Here is a 24,135-nt window from a genome sequence, read left to right on the forward strand (position 1 = left end):
CGCGCCGCCGCCCAGCTCCGCCCCCCCGAGCCCCGCCGCCGCCTCCCATTGGTTCGCCGCCCGCGGGGCGCTGCGCACCGGCTCGCTGAGGTGAAGGCCCGCGCCGCCGGCCCGGCCCCTCAGGCCGCCGCCCCGGGGAGAGGAGAGGCGGCTCCGGGGCGGCTCTGCCGCTCGGGGAACCGTGCTGGGGCGTCAGTCCTCACGGTTTGAACCGCCCTCCGAGAGAAATGCCCTTTGCAGAGCGTGCGGGGAAGCGAGGGAGGAGAGGTACGGCCTTGCTAGCAACAGTCTCTGGCCGTCTAGCGACGCCGGCGGCCGGAAAACACCTATGTCTGCCCCTAACCGCTGTCGGCTCCCTTCTCTGCCGGGTGCCGAGGGGGACGGAGGAGCTGGTTCGCTTGAAGGGGTTAAGAGACACTGTAACTAAAAAAAACAAACCCTCAGAAACTGAACTTTTTTGCAACCCCCTACTTCAGAAGGCTCCCGTGACCTCTGGTTACATACCTGAAATACCACAGACGGAAATTATCACAACTTCTCACCCTCTCAGTATCATTGCTTTATTGATTCCAAACCCGAGGGGGAAAAAATAGTTGAATTTACCAACGTTTTTACTCCCCCCTCCATTGCACGCAGCAGGGAGTAGTGATTTGAGGCAACGGAGTTAAATATTTCTGTGCAGGAGCTTAGTTTTTGATTTGTACCTCCGTACTGCAAAGGCTGCTTTGAGATAGAGAAAGCACCAGTATGTGGCAGGAACAGGGAGAACAACAAGGAGTCGGCACGTTGGACAAGGTGTGCTGGGAGAAGAGGAAGAGGAGTGCTTCTAGCTAAAGGAGAGGCATCCTGCTCCTCAGTGTAAAAGCCACTGCACTCTGCAAGTGGTTAGAGCCACAGGACTTGTGGCGAACTTGTTCCCAGTGGTGCAATCAGCACCCAGAAGGACAGGTTTTTAAGCAGAGCAACTCGTTCCCTCCAACTAAAGATATCGTTGATAGAGGAAGAGTCCTATGGGCTTCGGCTGCACCTTTGCCTGAAGTTCCTGGTTCAGTCCTGACTCAGCGGAGATGGCCAACAGGTCGGGTGTTTCTGTGAAGGATGGCTGGCAAGCAGCCCACGGTCAAGATTCGGAGACAGAGGCTCGTATTCACAACTGTGATGTGTATCTTCAGGCTGCACAATACTAGCCTCGTAACAGCAGCTCCGCCAGGCACAGAGTGCAGCTGTGGCAGCATGTGGGTGGCGTCCAGCTGTGCTCCCAGTCAATATAAGGCAGAAAGACTGTTTCCACTGGCATATCCCCCTCTCCGCTCCCCGGGGAGAGAGCTGGGGAACAGGGGAGGGAAACAGACCAAGCCGTAACAGACGAAGTAATTTAAGGCTGGAGATTAGCTCCTGGCTTCAGCCCTGTAGCAGATTCCTGGCCACAATCATCCGCATCACCTCATTGGTACCTGTAGCAGGATGAGGGTGCAAAAGACAAACAGTTAGGAGATGGTCCAATTCTGCCCCCAACGAAGGCAAAGAGAATTCTCCCCTGACCTGCAGTCTACAGCACAGAAAAGCTCTTCCCACCAATTGAGGTGGCATTTAGGAGGTCTTGGGCCAAAATATAACTGCCAAATGCCACCACATCCCTCAGGAAAGGCTTCAAAGCGGTAGATGCCGGTGTTTGGTTTTATTTGGGCATTGAGAGGCCCTCACAGGGCTCCAGGCATTGAGGAGAACTGGATATGTGCTAACATCCGAGTTCTCTGCTTCACTATGTAACATATACACAAAACAGAAAGGCTGTAGACCCAGTTGGTATTGAAAAGAGTATGTCCCTTATCAGGTACCCTGGTTGTAGGTGAAGGGCTTTCAAAACAAAATGGTTTGGAGGCCGAACTGAGATTAGAAAAGGCCAGACATCATTAGAGACACACTGTCAAAGAGTGAAGATAGACTGGAATCACGGGAAAGGAATTGCTGGGGAGCATCAGCACGCATCTGTAGGAGTAATGGGATGAAACTGGACAGAGGCACCACTAACATGACAACTCGGTATCTCCCCCTGCTGTAAGATTCTTAAAATACACAGTAAGTGCTCCAATACACTAAGAGCCAGGGAATTCCCACACGTGACATCCAGGGACACCTCATGCTCAGGGCAAAATGGGATTCTGAAACCCAGGAATCAGAGAGTCATGTGGGAAGGTGGGGGCCTCTGGAGGGCCTGCTCTCTCCTGGCTTCGCTGCCAAGTTGCTGGTAGTAAGAGTGTCTTTTACCTTCCAGGATCTGGTGGACTCTGATGTCTCGCACAAACTGCTGGACAGCATAATCCTTCAGGTAGCCGTAGCCCCCGTGCATCTGTAGAGCCTGGTTACAGATCTAAGAAGATAACATCGCTGTTGAAGTGACTCATGGGGTGCCAAGGACAAGTCAGTAACAGAAATTCGGTAAGAACCCAGAAACCTGGGCTCATTTTTGTTTTTTCTGGTCACCTAATCTCTTAACGAAGTATAGTGCGATGGCAAGGCGCTCTCAGTCCCCATCAGTGCTGCCCTCGGTGCTATCATGTTACGTAAGTGCTGTTTCACATTAATGGTGCATTTATGTGAACACAATGGCATAGAAACACCCAGGAAACACTTTACTTAACTAAGGCAATTTTTACTGCATTTCCATGGTGGTCCTAATGCAAAAAGGGAAACACCAGATCACCATCTAGTGGTCAGTCAGGCAAGGAATCTGCTCAGGGCTCTGGTTTCTACTCAAACATGACTCCACGCCTCTATGTCAACTTGGGACATAAAACACAGTAAGTAGCAAAAATGCAGAGTGCTGAGAGTACCTTCTAAATGGCACTGATCTAGGAAGTGTCAAGGTGCAGATTTCCTTTTCCTTTCTTTTTCTCCTTTCTTGCTTTCTCATTTCAGGGACATTTTGGGATAATATTTTATTTTTCAGTGGTCTAGGAAAGACCACTTGCTACCTAGGAGCGATGAGACTCTTTGAAAGTAAAAATGCCCTTCTCCCTGTCCTGTCTCCCTACTTGGTCTCCTAGAAAGTAGTGTAGAAAGCACTAGAGGCCACGAAGCCTGAACTGCGGAGAGGCTAATCCTGCAGCCTCCACAGGGTGCAGAATTTTCTCTCGTAAAACATGCTGGTGCTGAAATGAGGCTTCTGGCTCAATGAGCACGCTTGGGTCTGCATCGCTACAGTGTCAAACTGCTTTCTGATATCCTGAGCACCAAGAGGGGTCTCCAAGCTTCCAGTTACGATGCCAACTGAGGTTTGAGTAACCTACCGCAAAGCACTCATCAGTAGCAAAGAGCTTGGCCATGGAGCAGAGCACAGCCGCGTCCTCCCGTCCCTCCTGCAGTGCCCGCGCTGCATTGCGAACCATGAGCCGTGCCGCCACCAGGCGCGTCGCCATCTCCGCCAGCCTGAACTGCAGGTACTGCCAGCAGGAGAGGAAAAGCTAGGTCAGCATCTTTGGAGGGGCCTGTGTCCTGAACCACATCCCCACTACCTTCCGACCTGCCACGCTTCCTTACTCAGGAAAAGCATGTTCCTGACTTCTCCAGGGTAGACCCTGTGAAGTGAGCGATGGGACCTCTGGCTGCTTGTTCAGTCAGGATCAGAAAAAGCACAGCTCTGGGAGGGCAGGTTTGGTGGAAACTTTACCTGATTGTTTGCCAGGGGTTCTCCGAACTGTTTGCGGACAGTGAGATGTTCCTGAGCCAGAAGAACAGAGGCATGAGCAGCTCCTAACGAACATGAAGCTGGTGGGAGAAGCCACAGACACGAAGTGAATATGAAGCTAACGCAGACAGGCAACGAGATGTTCCTGCCCACCTCCCTTTGTTATTTCTTACCAATCTTTAGTCTTTCTTACCAATATTTATCCTGCCTCCATTCAGTCCTTTCATGGCAATGTTGAAGCCCTGCCCTTCAGCTCCCAGCCGGTTTCCAACAGGAACAACGCAGTCCTCGAAGATCACAGCCCGAGTTGGCTGGGAATTCCAGCCCACCTGGGAAAAAACAGAGCAGCTTCCAGAATGCCTGAGGAGCAGCACACTGCCCGCTCCCACAGAGAACTGCTCAGCCCACTCTCAACCCCTTGGTCTCATTGCCAAGCTGCCGCAGAGCGCCTGTGGTCTATGTGGTTTGGCCTCAGTGTGCTGAGTTGGAAACTGGAATGCATGTATTTGAGAAGAGGCACAGATCCAGCGAACCTTGATGTTCCTGAAGTTAAGATCCTTCACTTTCCAAAGGGATGGGTATTGCCCAAACTTCACCAAAGCTGGACTTGGCTGGGAAAAACCACGCCAGGCTGGGACTCTGGTCCCATCCAAGAGGAGATCCCTAATGCTTTGCACAGAAGAGCTCATCTCTGTCCTGCACTTCCCTCAAGCACACAGGAAGTGAAAACCAAGCCTCTTACCTTCTTCTCTTTCTTGCCAAAGCTGAGCCCTGGTGTCCCCTTCTCCAGCACCAGGCAGGAGATGCCCTTGGGGCCTGGGCCTCCTGTGCGACACATGACCACGTACACATCGGTGTCACCTCCCCCACTGATGAAGGCCTGCAGAAGGGCACAAGAAGAAAGGGGCGGCTTCTCGCATACTAACCCTGAGCGTGCAGCAGCAGCTGGGGTACAAAGACGGAGCGGCAAAGACCCCGCGCCAGGAGGTATTTAGGGACCCAACTGTACTAAGCTCTGGTGAATGCTCTGCAGAGCATGTCCTACCTTGGGAGAACACACAGAGATGAGGAGACAGCAGGAAATGGAAAGGATGGTTAGACCCAGGCCCCCTTGTGCATGCAGTGCCATCCAGCAGCTTTAGGAGGAGCAAAGAGGTACCTTGGAGCCGTTCAGGACGTAGGTGTCCCCTTTCCTCTGAGCTGAGGTCAGCAGGGAAGCTGCATCACTTCCACTTCCTGTTCGGGAGGTAAGGAAGCAGACAATGAAGCAGCAGGTCCAGAGCCTACTAAATCTCCCAGGGATCGTACCCAAAACCACACAGGTTTCCACCACAAGCATCTCAGCCATCATCCTCTGCCCCTTCCCAACTTCCCAGCGATTGCCCAAATTAACATGAAAAGAAACTTTTCACCTCCAGCTCCATGCAATGTTCATGTCCAGTTAAACCATGTTAGGAGGGAGGGAAGGTTGAGGATGCTCACCTGGCTCAGTCAGGCAGTAAGAAGCAAATTTTTCCATGCTACAGAGCGATGGGCAGAACCTGCGCCTCTGTTCCTCATTGCCAAAGGTGTCGATCATCCAAACACACATGCTGGGGCAGGAGAGAAGGAGCAGCATTACAGTATGTGAACACAGCCCTGGGAGGAAGGCGAGTCATACAAGAACATCCCTGGCTGAACAGAAGAACAAAGCTCCATGGGGTCCAGGCAAAAGCACCATGGTCTGAAAGCATATTGCTCCACCCCAAAACAGAACAAAGTTAGGTGCCACAGAAGCCAGGAGAAAGGAGATCACCTTCCATTCACAACATGTCTGTACAAGCAGGACAGGGCCCCAGTATCAGCTGGTGCCTCTGGGCTCTCTTACAGTACAGCCAAAGCACAAAGGCTTTTTCCAGGCGGGTTACTATCTATAGACAGCTTAAGTGGAAGAGCGGGGAACAAAATCCAGAACTTAATCCCATCTTGCATGCCACAAAGCTAAAATTACTTCTTGGTGGCGTCTCAGTTTTTGTAGCCTATTTGTTTGCTGCCATTGAGAGATCCTCACAGGGACATGTCTAGTTGGGGTCCCAACTTTAAATAATAAAAGAGCTGTCTCCAGCAGGATTTAGAGCCCACAGAAAAAAAAGTGGTTTTCAGCCAGGCTGACACCATCCACCACTCGGCAGACACTCACTTGTGGATGCTCATATAAGCAGTGGTGCTAGTACATCCTGTTGATAAAGCTTCAAAGATTATGGAGGTATCAAGTCGTGACAATCCAGAGCCACCAACGTCTGGTTTCACATAGATCCCACCGAATCCTAGCTGGGCTGCCTTCCGCATTGTTTCCACAGGGAATATTTCCTATTCGCATAGGCAGAGACATCACAAGTGAATACTCATGATCAATATTCAATCTCTTTTGGTACATCTGGGCTACCAAATCTGGTCCCAAACTCCTGCAGAGTTTTAAATTAATTGGGTGGGTTAAAGAGGCGGCTAGACAGATACATACTATCTTCAGAAGTAAATTCAGGTTTCAGATTATTGAATAGCCTGTCTAGGAAAGGTTCTAGGAATTTTTGGTGGCTTCCCATCCCAGCTACAGCAGCAGCTTCAAAGAAAATCTCTACAGATGGCATTACAGCACCGAGGAATTATTGCAGGAACCCCTCTGATAAGACCCCAGGATCGTAACATCCTAAGAGAGGAAAAACTGGGCAGTACAACCCTTCTGAGGCTGTCATACCTTTTCATCCCACTCAGCCATGTGAGGAGCCATCTCCTTGGCAGCAAAATCAAGGGCAACTTTTTGGAATTCCTTCTGCTCCTCAGTCAGGCCGGTGGATGCTAGAAAAGCAGGAAGCGATCATGATACGTGTCTATTGCGGGAAAGCAAGCAGAAAGCAAGCACTACCACCTTGTCTATACCCCAGTCAATTTCAACGTGTCCCCTAACTCCCACAAACCGGACAGGGTCTCTTGCACAGATCATTTCCCTGTTCCTCGGGGCCATCATGAACTGTGCTGGCAGAGGGCAGCGGGCTTTGGGAGGGGGCTTTCCTAGGACAAAACAAACCCGAGGTCCCAGCTATCCCTGTCTACTGAGCGTTGTGAGACAGGGACGGGGGCAGCACAGCCCACGGCAGTTGTCACGCCATCTCACTAGGTCTGTGCTGCAGAAATACAATGACACAGTGCTGGGACTTCACAAGGGTGACACTAGAAAGCAAGCCACGAATAAAGAAGTCCTTTGGAAACAGGATCTAAAGTTTTGGTTAGATCCTGCATTTGAAACCTCCTTCTTCATTTGCACGTAGACCCAATGTTACTTTGTTAGTTCCTCTCCTAAAATTCATAGGGATGCTGCTGCTTCAATCCTAAATGTGGTTACATTTAAACATGGAGGCAATACATCAGGAAAGGGTTCAGGAATCCCGTAGCAGGAGTCCGGCTCAGACACAGCCCCAATTCCATAACCAGAGGCGGTGCTCCGCGATCAGAAGACGATTCGATCGCAGGATAACCCAGATTTACAGCCGGGGGCAGCCAGCCTGGCCCGCCCCCCCAGTGAGCCTTTCGCGGTGTTCTACCGACTCTTTTTTAAGATACTCTTTGGTTCACAGTCAAGCTTCAAAAACCTCGAAGGGCAGAGGGAAGGGGATGGTGCTTTTCGTCGCAGGTGGGCACATCTGGCCGGGGCCTTCGTCGCCCTGCCCGCAGCTGGTGCGGGAGCGAGGACATCACCCCCCCAGCGGGGACGGGAGCCCCCAGGCCACCGACCTGCCCCCAGGCTTCACCCCAGACCGCCTCCCACCCCGCAGGCACCGACGACGGGGGTGGAGGGAGGATCCCCGCGGCCCCGACGCGTCCCACGGGCCGGCGGGGGCCGGGGCTGCCCCGCCGCGCTCGGCCGGCCGCCGCGGAGCCTTACGGTCAATGCAGGAGGCGATCCCCCGCCGCCCCGCCGGGCCCCGCAGCAGCCGCCGGACCGCGACGAAGGGGGCTCCTCGCCAAGCCATGGCGGGGCCGGGCCGGGCCGGGAGGCGTCGTCGGCGGGCAGCGGCCCGGCTGCCGGTCGGCGGGGCAGGCTGGGAGCTGTAGTCCCGGCCCCGGCGCCTCCCGCCCGCGCGGTGGCTGCGGGGAAGGAGGCGAGCCCACAGGCCATGCCTTATTTTTTGCATAACGGTCACCCATTTCCGACTGCAGTCGGGCGGGGGGCGGTATTTTTCCTCCTCCTGCGCCGGGGCTCGAAGGCGAGAGCATCCTTCTCCCCAGTCCGAGGAGAGGGGGCTGCTGCGGCCGGAGCCGGTGAGGGGGAGCCCGGGGGGGGTGGGAGAGAGGGAGGGGAGAAGCTTGGCATGGAAGGCGGAAAAGTTGATGCCACCCGCTCTGGCAGAAGGAGGCCAGCTCGGAGCCAAATAACTTCTAACGGGCTGCTGGCAGAAGGGGGCTGGGGCTGGACCAGCCAGCTTGCGTCCTTTCCCGAAGGGACTTTGCCGGCATGATCTCTGCGAGCACCAAGCTGAGCCAGACACCCCTGGTGCGAGGCTGGGCTGAGCTCTGGAAGCAAGCTGTTCTCCCATTTCCAAAAGCAGGGCTCCTCTTGCACGGCAGAGAGGGGCCGGGCTTAGGCCAAGCACCTTGGGGACTTGTCTCCAGCAGCTGCGCCGCTGTGGAGCAAAGCAGCCCTCCTGCCGATGTCCATCAGAGCAGTGCTGTGGAAGGCCTGCCTGTCCCCAACCCGCTGAGGGTGTGGTCCTCAACCAGTGCCAGCGTTCGCACTGATAGAGGAAATGGCTGAGCTCAAGAAAAGGAATTTATTTACTCACCACTTACTGTACAGCTTTTACCATTCTCGGTCTCGGACAGCTCTACTTTTTTTCAGCTTGCCTGAATAAGCAGTAATTCCTCCTCCTTCTCTCATTCAGCAGGTGCTTCTCAGTGAAGAGAAGATAATTCAAAGAGACCAGAGATGCCTTGGCCAAGCAGAAAGAGAGACAAAGGAGCAGTATCAGGTCTGTGCTGACATCCTAACTAATTTAGCGTCTCTCACTTGAGGTTCCAAGCTATAGTGAAACTACAGACAGTCATCTTAACCGTCTGTCTTTCAAAGCCGCATGTCTTATAGACAGCATTTCCTCTCTAAAAATGGGCTGAGCATCCATGTGTGACTGAGACAAGTCTGCTAGATATTCAGTAGGGACAATGATGTATTCCCAGCAAAAGGTGGTTTAGAAATGTAACTCATGCCCATTTATGAAGAGTTTTCAGATCTTATGCGTTAGAGATTGTCCAAGTATACCCAGGCAGGAAGCTGATGCGGTACCAGCTGCAAAAAAACCCCAAAAGCAAAAACCTTGCACTTGAGGCAACATTATGTGGTGTTTCAGGTGTAAGATGAAAAAAATTGCAAAGTTGGATCATCTGTGCCACTCATCTGCTTAATGAACTCCAGCAAATAACCACCTTCTTACCGTTTATTCACTTCTTATTAATTGGTTTTTGCTGTCTGGATCCTGGACAAACAGGGATGTGGACCTCCTCTGAACAGGTAGCACAGTAGAGGCTTAATCTAAGGTTTCCAGCTATTGCAGTAATTGAAATAGCTCTCTCTCTTTGCTGCTCGTTTCCCTGTTATTCACCTGACTCACCTAAATCAGCTTTGTTGCCTGCAGTTGATTTCTCAGCAATTCATTAAAAAAAAATTCAACTACATTTCATGTGGGCAACCTGGTCTATCCTGGCTTTTTTATGATTAACTATGACTGTGGTTTGTGCACACCACACACACACACACACAAAAATCCTTATTTCAGATGCAAACTAGAAATACTCAGAAACACTGGTGCATAATGCTCCTTCCTTACCCATAGCATCTGGCATGCATCAAACTTCTGCTGCAGTAAAATACCAGTGTGTGAAACTAGCTTGGATGACTAAAAATGTTTCAGCCCCAGTCCTTATCAGAAACAAAATGTGGTTTGTCTGAATGGTCTTTTTTTGTTGTTTCTTTTAAGATAAAAAAGAGCCTGATGCTAAAATTGCCAAAACTGAGGAGGAGACTCCGGATAAGGAGGAAGAGGAGAAGTCCACAAAACCTCCAGCTGGGAGTTCCAAGTCAGGATGGAAGAACTGGAAGAAGACAAAAGAATCTGACACTGGTGGGGAGGAAAGCAAGATAACATATTGTCATTGGCTTCTGAAATCGGAACCAGAGAGCAGACTCGAGAAGGGAGTGGATGTGAAAGTAAGCACCGACACCCATCCTTACTCAGCAAAGTAGAGAAGCACTTTAACTACTATCCAGGGCATTAGTGCCTGAACGCTGAGTTACAGGATCCAACAATTCAGACTGTTTGCAATATTAACACTGTTGCATCTTTATTTCTCAAAAACAGTCTGTCTTCCTGGAAACAGAAAGACATAATGTTCTCTGCCAGGGTGAAAACCTTGGGGTTTGATGCTTGTAAAAGAAGAGGAAATCGGGTCCTGAGGATGCTTAGCTGTTCGTAGTAGGGGCAGCATCTATATCAGCCTCTGCATTTACACTGCTGAAGTGTTTCTCCTTTATGAAGGCTTTTCTTTAGTCCCTGCGGGAACCAAAAAAATAGTGTGAAGTTTGTACTATAATTGAAGGAGCTACTAGGAACACATGTTTAGGCACAATATAGACATTGAAGATTGGACTGCTTCCTGAACCTAACCTGTGTTTTCATTCCATTTGGCAGTTCAGCATCGACGACTTGAAAGCTGAGCCCAATCAGACAACCTTTTGGGATGGAGTAAGAAACTACCAGGTAAGGAGCACATGCCAAAGATGGAATCACTGAAATAGAACTAGAAACAAGGTTCCTCTCCCCACATATAACTTGTTCCCTTTGCCTGAAGTATTTCTTTTGAGGCACTCCGCCTGCTTTTACAGCTGTTATTTTTTTCAGAAGTCAAAACTCCTGCTTAGTTGCCTCTAGGTCGAAAGCAGATTCAGGCTGGGTAATATTCTGTCAAATTATCCATTTTTTCTTTAGCTTAGGCCAGCCTTTACTTCCCTTGACACCTTTTAGCCAGTCTGTACTACCCAAACTATGCCTTGTCAGTGTACAGATTTCTGTTCCAGCCCTCTCTGCAAAGGAGATCCACATGTGCTTCCCCCCTATATATGACCTGCTCGGCTTGTTTGCTGACAGCTAACTTAAGTCTTCCACCGTCCCTGAATGAGGGGGGCTGAGCCGTTCAATTCCCACATATTCTCTAGCCAACAGGACCTCACTCTTTATCCTTGTTTTCACTTCATCTCACTGCAGCATAAAACATCTGTACGACAACTGTTGGAAACCTTACCGGAGTAGCTCTGAAGTACATACAACTCCCTTGTTGCTAGTTCTTGTTGCTAGCTGCTTATAATGAAATCCTGAGAGCTTGATACAAAGAGTTTGAAGTGTCTCGTTTACACCTGACAGGCAAGGAATTTCCTGAGAGCCATGAAACTTGGGCAGCAGGCCTTCTTCTACCACAGTAACTGTAAAGAGCCTGGCATTGTTGGCATTGTCAAGGTGAGTGCCTCTTTCTTGTTCTGTATTTTTGGGGGGGGTGGGGGGGGAAGTAATAATGAGTGGGTTATCAAACAGTTTATTAGCCCTACTTCTGTCTCAGCACCAAAGGAATGCAAAAGTTGTCCAGTCAGAGCAGCGACTGAGCCTAGGGCATCTAGGCTCAACGGTACATCTCGCAGCAGGGCTGACTCAGGCATCTTTCCCCAGGGAAATGGAACCAAACTGCTGTTTTCCTGCTGACGTTTCAGAGTGCTTCCAGCCAAGTCAAGTGTTGCTCCACACTCTGATTAAAATCTGATTCACTAAATTCTTGTCAGCTGAGCCTGCAAGGCAGTAGTGTAAAACCTAGGGCACAGAAAAGCTTTTTTCTTTTAAGAGGAGAGCTAATCACGAAGACTGTCATCATCTACCCAGTTTTCCTCTGTTGCGTGTGCTCCTTCCACATTGCTCTCCAAAGAGGTGATGATGCCTCATTGAGAGCCATACTGTTCTGCAGTGCTTCGACCCAAGAAATGTAAACAAAGGAAATACATCCCACCATTAAAATGGAGTTCAGGGAAAGCAAGACTGACTTTTGCACCAGGATTATTTCTTAGATCTAGCCACAGCTTGTTCAAGGGCATTTCATACCCTTTGCTGACAACAGTTTTTAACTGATGGGAACATGTCTTGCATTCTTCTCCCCTTCTGCTTCAGATCGTAAAGGAGGCATACCCTGATCACACACAGTTTGATCAGAAGGATCCTCATTATGATTCCTCCAGCAGAAAAGAGAACCCCAAATGGTCCATGGTAATGTAGTAAACTAAATACAGCTGTTTCAAGCTCTGTGTGCAAGACGAGTGAAGGTAGAAGCCTCTTTGCATCATATTACATATCTTCTTAAGCTTCTGTCCTGGCGTAGCTGCTTTTTTTCTCTCTCAAGAGAAAATCCAATCCTGATTGTTTTCTCTACCCTTTCCCCCATCCCTTCCAGAAGGCTGCCAAATGTATCTCCCTAAACTTTCAAATCTTACTTGGCTGCAGAGCTGACCTCCGTGCACGGCAGAATTCTGGGTTAGCAAAGAGAAGGAACATCTCTTAAGTACCACTCTCGGCCTACAGGAAACAAAGCTATAGTTTTGAGGGACACTAAATTATAGGGAAGTGACTGTTCACAGCCCGGCTGCATCCCACATCTCCATTTTGTATTGTCTGTGACAACGTGTTGCTAGTGCACAGTGCTAAGATTCACGTAAACAGATCACCTGCCAGAAGTATCTGAAAGTTGTTTTAGCCTTGAGCAAAGGAGACACTTCCATCCCATTATAAGATAGTACGCATCGGCCATTTGCTTCCGTTTAAAATCTTTATCCCCACAAAGATCTCATATGACATGTGGAGGCCATGTCCTTCTCCAACCATGCTCCTTTGCTGCCCATCGCTTCCCAGGTGGATGTCCAGTTTGTGCGGATGACAAAACGTTTCATCCCCCTTTCTGAAATCAAGGCCCACTACCTGGCACATAAAGCAGATGGAGGCCCCCTAAAGAACATGATGCTCTTCACAAGACAACGGCTTTCCATCCAACCACTGACACAAGGTAAGAACCTTCTTTGCACTCTTGGTGCCGTTCCCTCTGAGAGGCAGCCCTCACTCAGAGAACTTGGAAGCTCCACTGATGGCTTTCTCTTCCTTACCTTTTCAACGCAGAGGAATTTGATTTTGTCTTGAGCCTGGAAGAGGAAAAGCCACATTAAGAAACTAACAGCAGCACAGCTTCTACCCAGCCCGCTGATGCCTCCTCCGAAACCAGCGTAATTCTTAAGTTTACTTGCTCAATTGCAGCAACAAAAACATGCCTGCACATGATTCGCAGCTACACATCCCTTATTCTGACACACTGTTATTTTTGCTTATTTTTAAATAAAGCCTTTTAGAATCAATTGCAGCTACTCTATTCTTAATAGTGGAAAAATCTGCAGTTTGTGTCTTGAAGGATGAAACAGGTACATCCTCCTTGAGGATGGTGACTACAGGATCCAGTGCAGTTCCATGTACCGCAGTGGAACGTTTTTCTGCAGAAAGGTATTGCTAACTTCTGTCTAGAACAAGAAAATTTAGATGTATGTACACATCCAGCCTGATTGCTGCAAAGCAGATCACAGATAACCTCCTGCAGGTACAAAACCTCCCATGTTATTTTAGTACTGACAATAGGGAAATAGAAGGAAATACATCTTGCTTGCTCATTTTTAAGCTACGTGGGTCCTCCGCCAGCACAGCTTCTAAGCAGTGACATAGCTTAAAGAAAGACCACGCATTTATAAAGATAACAAAGGACAAACTCCTTGAGTGTGTTTGGGAGGCTACACAGTATGGCACTAAAGGAAAATGTCTTAATACTGTAAAAAGAACCAACAACCCAGACCCAGGCCAGGCAATATAAACCATATCAGACAAACTCATGGACAGCATTTGACAGCCAGGGCTGGCTCTTTTTAATTGGAGAGACAAAAAACCCAAGTTTTAAAATACAGCCATTGAAAAGACAACGAATTAAGAAACATGTAAACACAGCAGAGGCTTAATTACAGGTTGCACTGCTTGGTTTAGTACTTGCACACTCCCCCCTGCCTGACTCGGCCTGGGAGGGAGGGAATGACCCAAGTACTGAACAGAACCACCCAGCTCAGAGGGGCACGACTGCTCGAGTAGTGTCTGCCCCTTCCCGTGCTAATGAAATGCTTTTCTAAAGTACCTTGTCCTGGAGTGACCTTATGCTTCAACTTCTCTCTAAGGATGCTTGGAACATCTGCTCCACCCTGGACAAACAGAGGGGGCCTAGTGGGTAACAGGCTGAATGGTCCATTTAGATTAAATAAAAATGGGGATGGTTTCTGAATTCTGGTTCCACAAGTAGGGATACAGGAGAGAAGGGCACAAAGCAGAAAAAAAGAAAACAAACCAATCCAATGTATAGGCTCATGCACCTTTTCCAAGTAATCCCTCCAGAAGTGATGAACAGATGTTTAATAGAAATCTCTTACAGCGCATTGTCTTGTCAGACAATTGTCTTATATCCAGTACTGATGCTGTTCGGCCAGTAAACAAAACACTCCTGGAATGCAGAGATATCTTCATCCATGGGGTTTCTTTAGTACCACATGGCCTACAGTCAAGAGGAATGGGCAAGGGAAAAAATGCTAGGTGGGATGGGAGTTGAGGGAAAGCTAGAGGGTGGTTAGGGTGCTGCTGTGCTCAGCATAGCCACAGAAAGATAGTCTGCTATCCCCGGAGGCTCCCAATGGGAGACAAAATCTTTTGTCTCTAAAAGATTGTGTATTGCCACAGCACAGGTGGTTCCCCTGACACAGAGGGGAGTAGAGTGAGTGTCAAAAGTAACATCCAGATTCCTTTGCCATGTGAGCCTCTTGCCCTGGCATAACAAGGTAGTTGTCTAAAGTAAGGTTTTGCTTCAGTCTTAGGAAGACACGGCTCCAGCCCATGGCACAGACTTCTCATGTAAAGAAAAGCAAGCCACGTCTTCACTATTACAGAGCAGAAACATGGTGTGACACGAGCATTCAGCAGAGATGAGATCATTAGTGTCCTCTACAACAGAGCGAGACTGTCCAGCTCTACTAAAAACCACAACCTTACACGTGGTGAGTAAAAGATAACTTACTTTGGCAAGCAGAAACACACATTTATCACTGAAATACAGTAGCTGTCTTATTACATAAAAAGCTCCCCTTCCCACCCAGGCCCCACTCCCTCCACCAGCACTGTTCCACTAACAAAGCAGAAGATACTTCCATTTCCCAGCTGCAAGACGACTGTGCTACATTCAGCTGTAGGACAGAGACAGGAGATTCATTCCAGAGTTAAAAGGAAGCTGGACAAAACCCTAGCGAGCCACACTCACAGGGAAATCCAGACAAATTCCACTTGATAGAGCTCATATCCCAGCATTTAGTGCAGGCTTGTCTCTCCATCTGCTAGGAGCTCTAATCACCTGCTCCCTTGAAGGGCAGCTAAACAGGATGGATATTCTCCAGACTCAGTCAATCGACTCTACAAAGCCACATCTAATTTTTAATGGAGGAGTGTGACTCCCTTCTGGGAACGTTCTCATGACTCTACTTAGCTGAAGACTAAAAGAAGCTTATTTTAGAAAAGAAAAAAAACACATTCAGGTTCTCAGTTCGTGGTACACCCTCACACCTCACTGGTGACTTCAGCTCAGGCCTCAGGAATGTGTCTCTGGAATCAGAACGCTCTACCATCCTTCCAGTTGCTGCTTGGCTTCATCTAGCAGCACACGCAGGCCCTGAGCTTCTTAAAACAATTGCATCCACTTACTGTCCTTACTAATCCTCATCCCGCAGGCGTTAGGGAGCAAACAAAACAATACGCATGTGTTTCTATACTGCTGTCTGTCCCTACTACAAAGCCTGCCCTGTCACAAGGACACAGACATGAGCAGGGCAGCATGTGCAGCGTAAGCCCGCTCCCAGGAGAGCCCCCCATTTATTTCTCACGTTCCAAAACTATTCTCCAAACCTCTGGAGCCTGGTCTGCCCCTGTTCCACAGCAGCAACTGGGACCTGTATGAGCGCAGCAACCAGAGAGACTGAATCTCAGGGGCACTCAGGCAGCTGCCGAGACAAGACTAGGAAGGCACTGCTCTTGGCCAGGAGCCTTCCTGCCCCCTCTTCTTGCCCACCCAGCAGCACTGGGACCTTCACCGCTCTGCCCAACCTGTGCCACCTCCTACTGCCTTCTCCTGCCTCACTCCCTCCTACCAGCCGCAGCTCCCCCTTGACGCAACACGGCACTCAGGAGCTCCATGGCAAGGACACGACAGTGTGCCTGCTGCCCGTGCTCCGCGCGGCTGTGTGGCAGTCCCTGGGCTGAGCCAACTACGTGATATAACTGTTTGTGACAAGGAATCCAACGCCAGCATGAAGAGGAAAGGGAGGCAGCGAGGGGATAACACTAAGCGATTTCAAGTAGGCCGCACCTCAGTCTCTGACTCCCTCTACCTTCCAGCTAATCACTGTGTCATTTTCCCTCGCAAATATTTCCGAAAGGCAAGAAAAATATCCACCCTACGCAGCCCCAAAGCAACCTCCACACCGCTGGGACGAAGCAGCAGATTTGGCCTTCACTTGCTCTCTCCTTCCCCACAGCCACACTGAAAGGTTCTTGGGGCAAAGAGGAGATCAGGCAGCTCCGCAGCCTCCGGACAACACGCCTCAAAGCAGCCGACCCCAGAGGAATGTAGCTGATTGGGAAGCACTGAGGTACCTTCAACTCCGCACCACCAGTGCTCCAGCTTGCCTTGCCCTCCCATCCCCTTCCCACCCTACGAGTCCTTTGAAAAGGAATTAAGTCAAAAACGGATATTTATTTTCATGAAGTCTCTGAAGTGTTTTTTTTCTTCCTCCTTGCTGCTGTCCCCACTGGCTCCACAGCAGCCTTCCTCTGCGTGGCCTCTCACTGCCGGCCGTTGTTCTCTGCAGGCTGGCTGGGGGTCTTGGCCTCGGTGTGTGAGGATGTCCCCTCAAACCTCTGGGAGGCGATGGCTGCTTGGTGGGACATGCTCTTCCTCACTATGTCTCCTTTCCGCCAAAGCACCACCTCCTGTAGTAACACAGCCAGCAGGGCTTGTCAGGGCTTGTGAGACCTTCTCCTGGCCCCACCCAGACCCAAAGGCTGAACCAAGCTACCAGGCGAGCAGCTTGCACCCAGCGAGAACTCAGCCCATGCTGGCATGTTCCAGCCGCAGCCACGCACATGAGGCCACTTGCAGTGGCAAGCAGCGGCCTCACAATGCGGCCTTCCTGAAAATTTGGGTAGAGCGCTCCTCCCCAGGATCTGAGCGCGCAGAGGCAACTCACTGGAGGTCTAGAGCAGCTCTGTCCTATTGCCATTGGCTACCACATTGGAATTCATAAGGTGAAGCACAGAAGCTCCACTGCAGGGCAAAGAAGTGGAAAAGAAGTCCCAGGTGGGCACCTTCTACATACATGCCCACCACCACACACATCTGACCTGTGTGGACCACTCCTTCTAGACCCGCTTTGCACATCCTAATTTGTCTAGTCCTTATAGATATTCAGTCAAGAACATGATTGTCTCCTACAGGAATCCCAAATTCCCAGAAGGTCCTTATGACATAGTATCCCAAGCGACAGTCTACAGGTCCAAGAAGAACCAACAGCTCTGTTTCTCACCTGCTGTTTAAAGTAGCGTCTCTCTTCCTCATCGATCAGCACCAGATTGAGGTAATAACGCACCGAGAACTTCTTATTGATGTCTCTCATCGTTGGAGTCAGCTCGTAGCCAGCCAGAAAGAGTCGGATGGGAATGGACTCCCCTACAAAGTGCACAGAACCATCAGTAGACAGAACTCACAGATATAAGCTAGGAGAGCATCCATAAAACAAAATCTCACTAGGCCACAAACTTTGTCACCATTTCCATGAGTGGAGTTAGATGTTCTAAAAGATCCAACTCCCTTCAAAATGATCATGCGTGGTCCACAGCCAGATCCTGTCCTTGCTGACAGCTATTCCATCTCCACTTTAACAGCATAGGACTCATTTGTGACCTGCATCAAGACAGCACTGCAGGAAAAAATGAGTAAGGTGACATTTTCTCTGGCAGGTGACTCTGCTGGGCAATGGAACTGGAAAACAAGTGGCACAGGAGATTGGCACAGAGCTAGAACACCACATCTTTCTGCTCCAAGTTGCAGCAATGCCAGCTGGTGGCCCACGCCAACAGTGAATTTACATCTATTCCTAGTTCTGCCACTGCTTCATCAAAAGAATTAAGTCATTGCAACTCATTATGCCTCAGTTCCCCCTTATCATACCAGAGAAGGAAGGGGATCATATTTAATGACCTATGTAAACTGCTGTGAGTCTGCCAGTGAAACAGGATGCATACTACTACTGAGCACACAGACTCAAGTGAAGACACTGCAGGACTCGTATTCCCACCCGAAAAAACTTCAGAAGAGGAATTCTGAAGGGTTCGTCTGCCTTCTCACCTCTCACAGGTGCCCCATCCATGATCTCGTATTTAGCTATTGTGTCATTCTCGTGATATACGTTGGGTCCGGTCCCTGTTGTTTCTCTCTTGATGATGTCTATCTCCATGTGTTTGATCTTGATTCGCACCAGCAGGAAGTAGATCTTTCCGACAATCACATCTTTTAAATGATACCTAGCACATGGAGGAAGAAAGCACCACAGTCAAACACTGTGCAGCAGACCAGGACGCAGACTGAAGAGCAGGAACTTGCTTGTCAGGCACTTTGCTCTTACCCACAGCCCCAGCTGTAAATTTCAGAGGGCATATCAACCACCTCCACTAGCCTGCTGTAAACAGCACTTCATCTTTCATCCCCCGGTCTTTTGGAAATTTACAAGAACACTTAGCATGATCAGATAAATTAAAAACAGAATTTCAGGCTAAGTACCTGTAAGAAACCCCTGTGACAACAAAGACTCCACAACCAATTTAAGTCAATTAAAACTAACCCAAATGTTACACTTCAGGGAGATTTGCTAGCATCAGCTGGGAAAGATGCATTAAAAGTAGTTTAAAAGAGTTGTTTCCAGCCTCTGTGCCCGAATTAAGGTCCCACTTCAGCTGCATTGTCTGGCAAAGAGCAGACGTTATACTTTGAAGACACTTGCAAATACTGATCTTGTCAAGGATACAGGGAATGCAAAGTTACTGCAACAGCCTCACACTGTGCTCCCAGCTCAGTACGCCGCAGCCATTGCTTCCCACTCCTTCGTCCAGAGAACACATCTATGAGCAAAGAGAGGAACCTAAAGATCCTCCACCAGGATCTGAACAGTCTGCCAGCCTCGCTGGAGCGCATGAACAAAGAATCCCTTTGAGGATCACATGCAAGACGCATGCCTCAGGCTTCCAAACCAAGCTGTCCCCTGTAGCAGATGGTTCCTCACAGCCACTGGCTGCTCTTGAGACACTTACTTGGACTTGTTATACTCGAATTCAATGTGCAGGCAATCCTCAATCCCCACCTCCATCTTAATAGAGGAGTTGAGCTCTGGGTAGGTGCTCAGAGTGTGCACAACTATGTCCATCTCCTTCACCACATCGTTCAGTCTGCGGCTGACGGTCGCTCGGAGGAAATACCTGCAAGGAGAGTCCCCCTCCTCTTAGGGTTGTACAGGCAGCAACAGAGACAAAGCAGGGAGGGACATGGGGCGGAGTGGATTGCACTGGGCTACCCGAGCAGTCTGACCAGTACCCTGGCTTCTGGAGCAGCCAATACCACCCCATGTTGGAAAAGAAAGAAGGGAATTTTCAAATGCAAGAGCAGATTCTTCTAAGACTTCTTTAAGCTTGCATGCATTTGTGAGCCTGAGTTACCTAAGCACCATTTTAGGGATCTGAGTAACAGCTTGCTCATGTTAAAACTACTGCCCTTTTGCAAGAGATTAGATCACACCAGTCTCCACGGGCACACCTCTTTCTGCAGATCTCAGAATTTTCCAACCGCCCCTTCGAAGCCAGTGACTGGATTTCAAGTCAACTGGAGTGCCTGGATGTGAAATACAGTTTGCAACATACAAAGAAGATACAAGCCAGGCATGTGCTTGCACACAGAGCACAATTAAAGTTGACAAGACTGATTACGAGGCAGCAAAAACTGGAGACAAACAATTTATTTTGCTTTTTGAATTACCAAATAAATTAGAAAGTATTTTGTTGATTCAGAGGGGCTGATTTCTCTTGTCATTTGAATGGGACAAAACAAGTTCCATGAAGCCTAATGCACGCTCATAAAAGCAAAGCCCCGAAAGACAGCCTTTTACAACTCAGCCCAGCAAAATTCATTTGAGTTACATTATCAGCTTGCAAGGATGTCTGAGAGGGGATGCTGCACTCCAGTATCATCATGGTAACTATCAGTACTTGCACGCTGCACAGAACCCAGAAGTGGGGTCAGCAAGGGGAGGAGACTCACCGCAACTTCACATTCTGCCCCGTGTAGGACTCGTAAGGTTTTTCCACATGTGTGAATTCGAAGTCAAATGTCTGTGATTGAGTGAATTCACCAGGACGGGCCAGGTCTTTCACCAGAGACACGAACTCGTGGTGGTTTCCTCGGTCATAGTAGAGTTCTAGGAAGACAGAAGTCCAGGTTAAGCAGTGATGCTTAATCCCACGTGACACAGTGAGGAAAGGCAGAAGATTTCACAGCTACGAGCAGCTCTCTTATCCACATCACTGCTTCCTTCACCACTGTTCAGAGAACCTAACAGGGGAGGTCCTGCACTGCTTCACTGCTCTCCACCAGAGCCAGGTGCCGGCCAGAGCTTTCCTCCCTGAAACAGAAAGGAACAGCCTCAACTGCTACAACGAATCAGGAACTTGGCTTGCCTCAGAGTGACATGGGTCACCTATTATCAATATTAATTGTGTTCAGACTGTTTGAGAAGAGGAGCCAGGAGCTCACGCAATCTCTTCCAGTACTTTTCTACACAATATTCCAGGCCAAAGGCACTGCCGCTCTAAAAAGAGGAAAAAAACCACCACTGCTTCTCTAGAACAGCAAACAGCAACAGAGCAAAAACGAAGGGCTAGGAGGCTTCCAACCGTTCCTGATTCTCCTTTGCCAACAGAGTTTGAGTGGTCTTGATTCGCACCAGGGAATAAGTAACAGTGGAGATGCTCACCGATTCTGCATAAATCCAGTGTTTGCTGCCTGACTACCAAGTGCGTGGGGAGGCAGCTGAGTCAACTGCTCCACCAGCCCCTGGATAACACATGAATGGCCATGGAACCACTGACAAGGGAAGAGCGTTCACCTTTGGAAGCACTGCTCAAACCAGCTCAAGTAACCACCATGGTCACATTGCTTCAGTTTTCCCCACAACCTTCTTGCGTCAGCAGGAAACGACTACAGGTTTCCTCATTTAATGAAATCGATCCTCTCTACACTTCCACAAAGTTTTCTCCCTTAAGACAAAGCAAAAGAAACTTAAAACTCTGCAATTTGCATTAACAGCTCTGTATTACACACAACCATCAATGCAATCTGCCCTTCCCAGCCCTGCGTGTGAGCTGTGTGACTACAAGACACCCACACAGTCCTTCTAAAAGGTAAAGCCTTTGCCAATCTGATACCTTTAGACGAGGAAACCAAAAACCTAAGTCATCAGGCAATCATACACACACAAGTTCACTGTCAGCACTAAACTGTGCAGAGGAGGCTTCTGAGAGGTTTTATTAGAGTTCTGCAGCGAGCCTCAGTTCTCCGCTCCTTGAGATGCACGATGAGATTTCAGCTTTTAAGTAATGGCTGTTTCTTACACCCCTTTGCTCACCTTATCTCTGTAATGGAAATATTGGCACTAGAACACCCCTCGCTTACGCAGAACAGCGAGTGCCATCAAGCCCTTCAGGCTGGGCAGGCAGGTGACATAAATAAACCAACTCTCTCTGCACTGAATACATGTCCACTGAGAGGAAAGTGCTTGTTGATGTGACAGGGAGAAGCCACGTGCCATATATCATCTTCCCACACGATGCAGAAGGCAACGACTGAATTTAAAGCAAGGGGAGGCAAATGTCAGTGTACTAAGTTCTCTGCTACCTCGGAAAGGGCTCTGCAGCCTTAAGAGTAGGAAGGATTGACATTTCCCAAACTTTAGAAGACATTAGCATGTCAAACAGGTATAAGCTGTAATTTCAGCTTTTCAGAGCTTTAACGTTTCCAGATGGAAAAAAACCCAACCCTGCCAACATTTTGGTGGCACGCTCAGGACACTAACTGCAGGCGAACTGCAGTCTTAAATGGGCTCTGTGCTCACCGGAGACCACGCAGGACACCGTGTTCACAGTCGGGCCTCTGGTACCCGGTCTGGAACAGCCATCTTCCCTGTGACACATCACTCCGTTACGTCCCAGTCTCCCTACCCGTTAAATTGTCTCATATAGATACTGACCTCAGGGCAGCCAGAAGTTGCAATATAAGGCAAGCTGTTTTCAGATGGAAAGCATTAATGAAGTGCCATCAGTGGTACAAACTTCAGCGCTTTATCAAAGTGGCCTGATGGACAAAAACAAAGCACTAACGTGCAGCCACAGCAGCTCCTGACGCACCCTGCTTGGGCCATAATGTGAATTCAGAGCAGTTATTCTAAATGTGTGTGACTCGAAAGTCTTCCAAAACAGGGATTCAGAAGCAGGTGAGGCAGCAGAGAGGAGACAGAGTGGAGCAGGAAGCGAAGTTCATGCTTAATTTCCACTGACGATAATAATCAAATATCAGGAGGTCATAAGCTCGCTCCCGATGAATGGGCTCGCTTACACTCCATCATTTACAGGCTCTCCCTGCCTGTCCTCCTCTTTCTTTCCAAAAAAGCTGTGTTCCGCACAAGCAAGGCCAGCAAAAAACATTAAACAGCAGCATCAGGGCTGGGTGGGAAAACCTCTAGTTCGCTTTCCTAGACCACACAATTTGCAATGCAAAGGTTGCAGGCCCACAGCTCCCGCGGTGATTTTGAGGCTTAAACACAAGTACGGAAGGCCACAGACGTGAGGAATGGCACACGCCGCGCACAGTCCCATCACCGGGAACATCTTGAACTTGTTTTGGCTCATGGGTCTCAGGCACGTCCATGAAACACAGATGTCTCCACTCGGATCGAAGAGTGGGTGTGGCAGCTACCTCTCCTCTAAGAAAGCAGGAAATATTAAACCTAAATTGGTTACACGCGCATGTAACCACGAGTTTTGAACAACTTGAAGTCACCCAACTAACCGTGCAGGGATGCGTGGTCACCCACGCAAAGAATAAGAAAATAAAAGATGGGATTGGCTGAGCTGAGCCCAGAAAGCTGATCTACCTGGGTGAAACATGCCGTGGGGTCGGGGCTGGGGAGGTGCCGCTGGTGATGTGAGACACTCGGGCAAAACCTACCCAATTCACCATCCTCGGCAGAGCCACTGCTTCCCTACCCGAATCAATAGGCACGGGAGAAATGCAGACAGACAGCTCCTAGAGCTGCGAATAAAGACAGCCTGGAGAATTCCACCCGAGAGCTGACATCGATAGGATGTCCGGGCTCTGACCTGCATCTGCAGGACAGAAACCGAATTCCACCCTGCCTCCGGGCACGAGAGCCGAAACCAGTGACCGAGCAGGAGCGAGAAAATAGGACGGGAGAACAATGACCTGGAAAGGGACCGGGGTGCCCTCCCTTCCGCCGGGGCTTGAGCCCAGGCCACAGACAGGGATGCCCGGCTGGAACGGCGTCTGGAATCATTCCGGGTGGCCGTGGGAGTTCTCTCCGCAGCCGCCGTAACCTACTTCGCGCCGGCGAGGATTTCCCTGCCATGGGGCGCCAGCACTTGCCCCCGGCCTGTGCGCAAACGCGACATGGGAGGCGAGACGGACCTGCGACGCGACCGAGAGGGGAGGCCGCCGGCTCCCGGCGGGGGACGAGCTCTCACCGATCTGCCCGATGAACTCCACCTTGATGCCCTGGTGCTCCAGCCGCTTGTTGGGGTACTTGAGGGTGAGGACCACCCTGCCGGAGACGGTCTCCCCGTCGTAGAAGAGGAAGTATTTCTCCTTCTTGCCTTCCTCCGTCTTGTGCTCCACCCGCCGCCGGCTCTCGGCGTCGCTCAGCACCAGCTCCAGCTCCGCGCTCTGCCCGAACCCGAAGAAGCTCATGGCACCGGCGGAGCGCGGCCTGCCGGCCTGCCCGCAGCCACCACGGACAGAGCTCCCGGCGCCGGGGCGGGGGACCCCGCAATGCGGCAGGGATAACCGGGGAGGGGGCGGCGGCGGGGCCTCCCCGCCCGCCGCTGGAGGGAGCCCGGGGCGGCCGGACCGCCTCGCCGGGCCTCGTCCCGGGGCCGGGC

At 50.0% G+C, this 24,135-nt stretch overlaps 3 protein-coding genes across 5 annotated transcripts; 1 reads left to right on the top strand and 2 right to left on the bottom strand.

The window, feature by feature from the left end:
* Positions 1 to 544: 544 nt before the first annotated feature.
* Positions 545 to 7,947, bottom strand: ACAD8 (acyl-CoA dehydrogenase family member 8). Its single transcript, XM_063355252.1, has 11 exons — positions 7,608 to 7,947; positions 6,423 to 6,523; positions 5,868 to 6,037; positions 5,171 to 5,280; positions 4,848 to 4,924; positions 4,431 to 4,568; positions 3,882 to 4,017; positions 3,671 to 3,768; positions 3,291 to 3,443; positions 2,269 to 2,371; positions 545 to 1,454 (listed from the first exon to the last, which is right to left on the bottom strand). The coding sequence occupies exons 1-11, from the start codon at positions 7,855 to 7,857 to the stop codon at positions 1,402 to 1,404; spliced, it is 1,389 nt and encodes a 462-aa protein (XP_063211322.1). The 5' UTR covers positions 7,858 to 7,947; the 3' UTR covers positions 545 to 1,401.
* Positions 2,307 to 13,151, top strand: THYN1 (thymocyte nuclear protein 1). Of its 3 annotated transcripts, none has more exons than XM_063355256.1 (8): positions 2,307 to 2,439; positions 8,605 to 8,691; positions 9,694 to 9,923; positions 10,405 to 10,473; positions 11,134 to 11,226; positions 11,923 to 12,018; positions 12,658 to 12,808; positions 12,919 to 13,151. In XM_063355256.1, exons 2-8 carry the CDS (start codon positions 8,649 to 8,651, stop codon positions 12,963 to 12,965), a joined length of 729 nt encoding a protein of 242 aa, XP_063211326.1. In that variant the 5' UTR covers positions 2,307 to 2,439; positions 8,605 to 8,648; the 3' UTR covers positions 12,966 to 13,151. The 3 variants fall into 3 exon arrangements, with proteins under 3 accessions (XP_063211326.1, XP_063211324.1, XP_063211325.1); XM_063355254.1 differs by lacking the exon at positions 2,307 to 2,439 and adding an exon at positions 7,845 to 7,984; XM_063355255.1 differs by lacking the exon at positions 2,307 to 2,439 and adding an exon at positions 7,851 to 7,984 and having other exon boundaries at positions 8,608 to 8,691.
* Positions 13,152 to 13,677: 526 nt separating this feature from the next.
* VPS26B (VPS26 retromer complex component B) lies at positions 13,678 to 24,130 on the bottom strand. The gene is made up of 6 exons (XM_063355257.1): positions 23,722 to 24,130; positions 20,228 to 20,384; positions 19,228 to 19,392; positions 18,269 to 18,444; positions 17,448 to 17,590; positions 13,678 to 16,854 (listed from the first exon to the last, which is right to left on the bottom strand). Exons 1-6 carry the CDS (start codon positions 23,942 to 23,944, stop codon positions 16,708 to 16,710), a joined length of 1,011 nt encoding a protein of 336 aa, XP_063211327.1. The 5' UTR covers positions 23,945 to 24,130; the 3' UTR covers positions 13,678 to 16,707.
* Between the last annotated feature and the right edge of the window lie 5 nt (positions 24,131 to 24,135).

The sequence above is a fragment of the Chroicocephalus ridibundus genome, chromosome 18, assembly GCF_963924245.1.
Source record: "Chroicocephalus ridibundus chromosome 18, bChrRid1.1, whole genome shotgun sequence".
Taxonomy (NCBI): Eukaryota; Metazoa; Chordata; class Aves; order Charadriiformes; family Laridae; genus Chroicocephalus; species Chroicocephalus ridibundus.

Bases quoted from the DNA above. Each gene is read 5' to 3' on its own strand.
- VPS26B (XM_063355257.1), bottom strand. From the start codon at position 23,944: ATGAGCTTCTTCGGGTTCGGGCAGAGCGCGGAGCTGGAGCTGGTGCTG. The intron at 17,591-18,268 runs GTGAGAAGGCAG...TGCACTTTGTAG, and splicing joins GGATGGGGCACCTGTGAGAG to GGGAGTCCATTCCCATCCGA. The intron at 16,855-17,447 runs GTGAGAAACAGA...GTGTTACTACAG, and splicing joins GACGCTACTTTAAACAGCAG to GAGGTGGTGCTTTGGCGGAA.
- ACAD8 (XM_063355252.1), bottom strand. From the start codon at position 7,857: ATGCAAAAAATAAGGCATGGCCTGTGGGCTCGCCTCCTTCCCCGCAGC. The intron at 6,524-7,607 runs GTAAGGCTCCGC...CTGCTTTTCTAG, and splicing joins GATCGCCTCCTGCATTGACC to CATCCACCGGCCTGACTGAG. The intron at 2,372-3,290 runs GTAGGTTACTCA...TTATCTTCTTAG, and splicing joins CTACTGATGAGTGCTTTGCG to ATCTGTAACCAGGCTCTACA.
- THYN1 (XM_063355256.1), top strand. From the start codon at position 8,649: ATGCCTTGGCCAAGCAGAAAGAGAGACAAAGGAGCAGTATCAG. The intron at 8,692-9,693 runs GTCTGTGCTGAC...GTTTCTTTTAAG, and splicing joins AGACAAAGGAGCAGTATCAG to ATAAAAAAGAGCCTGATGCT. The intron at 12,019-12,657 runs GTAATGTAGTAA...ATCGCTTCCCAG, and splicing joins AGAACCCCAAATGGTCCATG to GTGGATGTCCAGTTTGTGCG.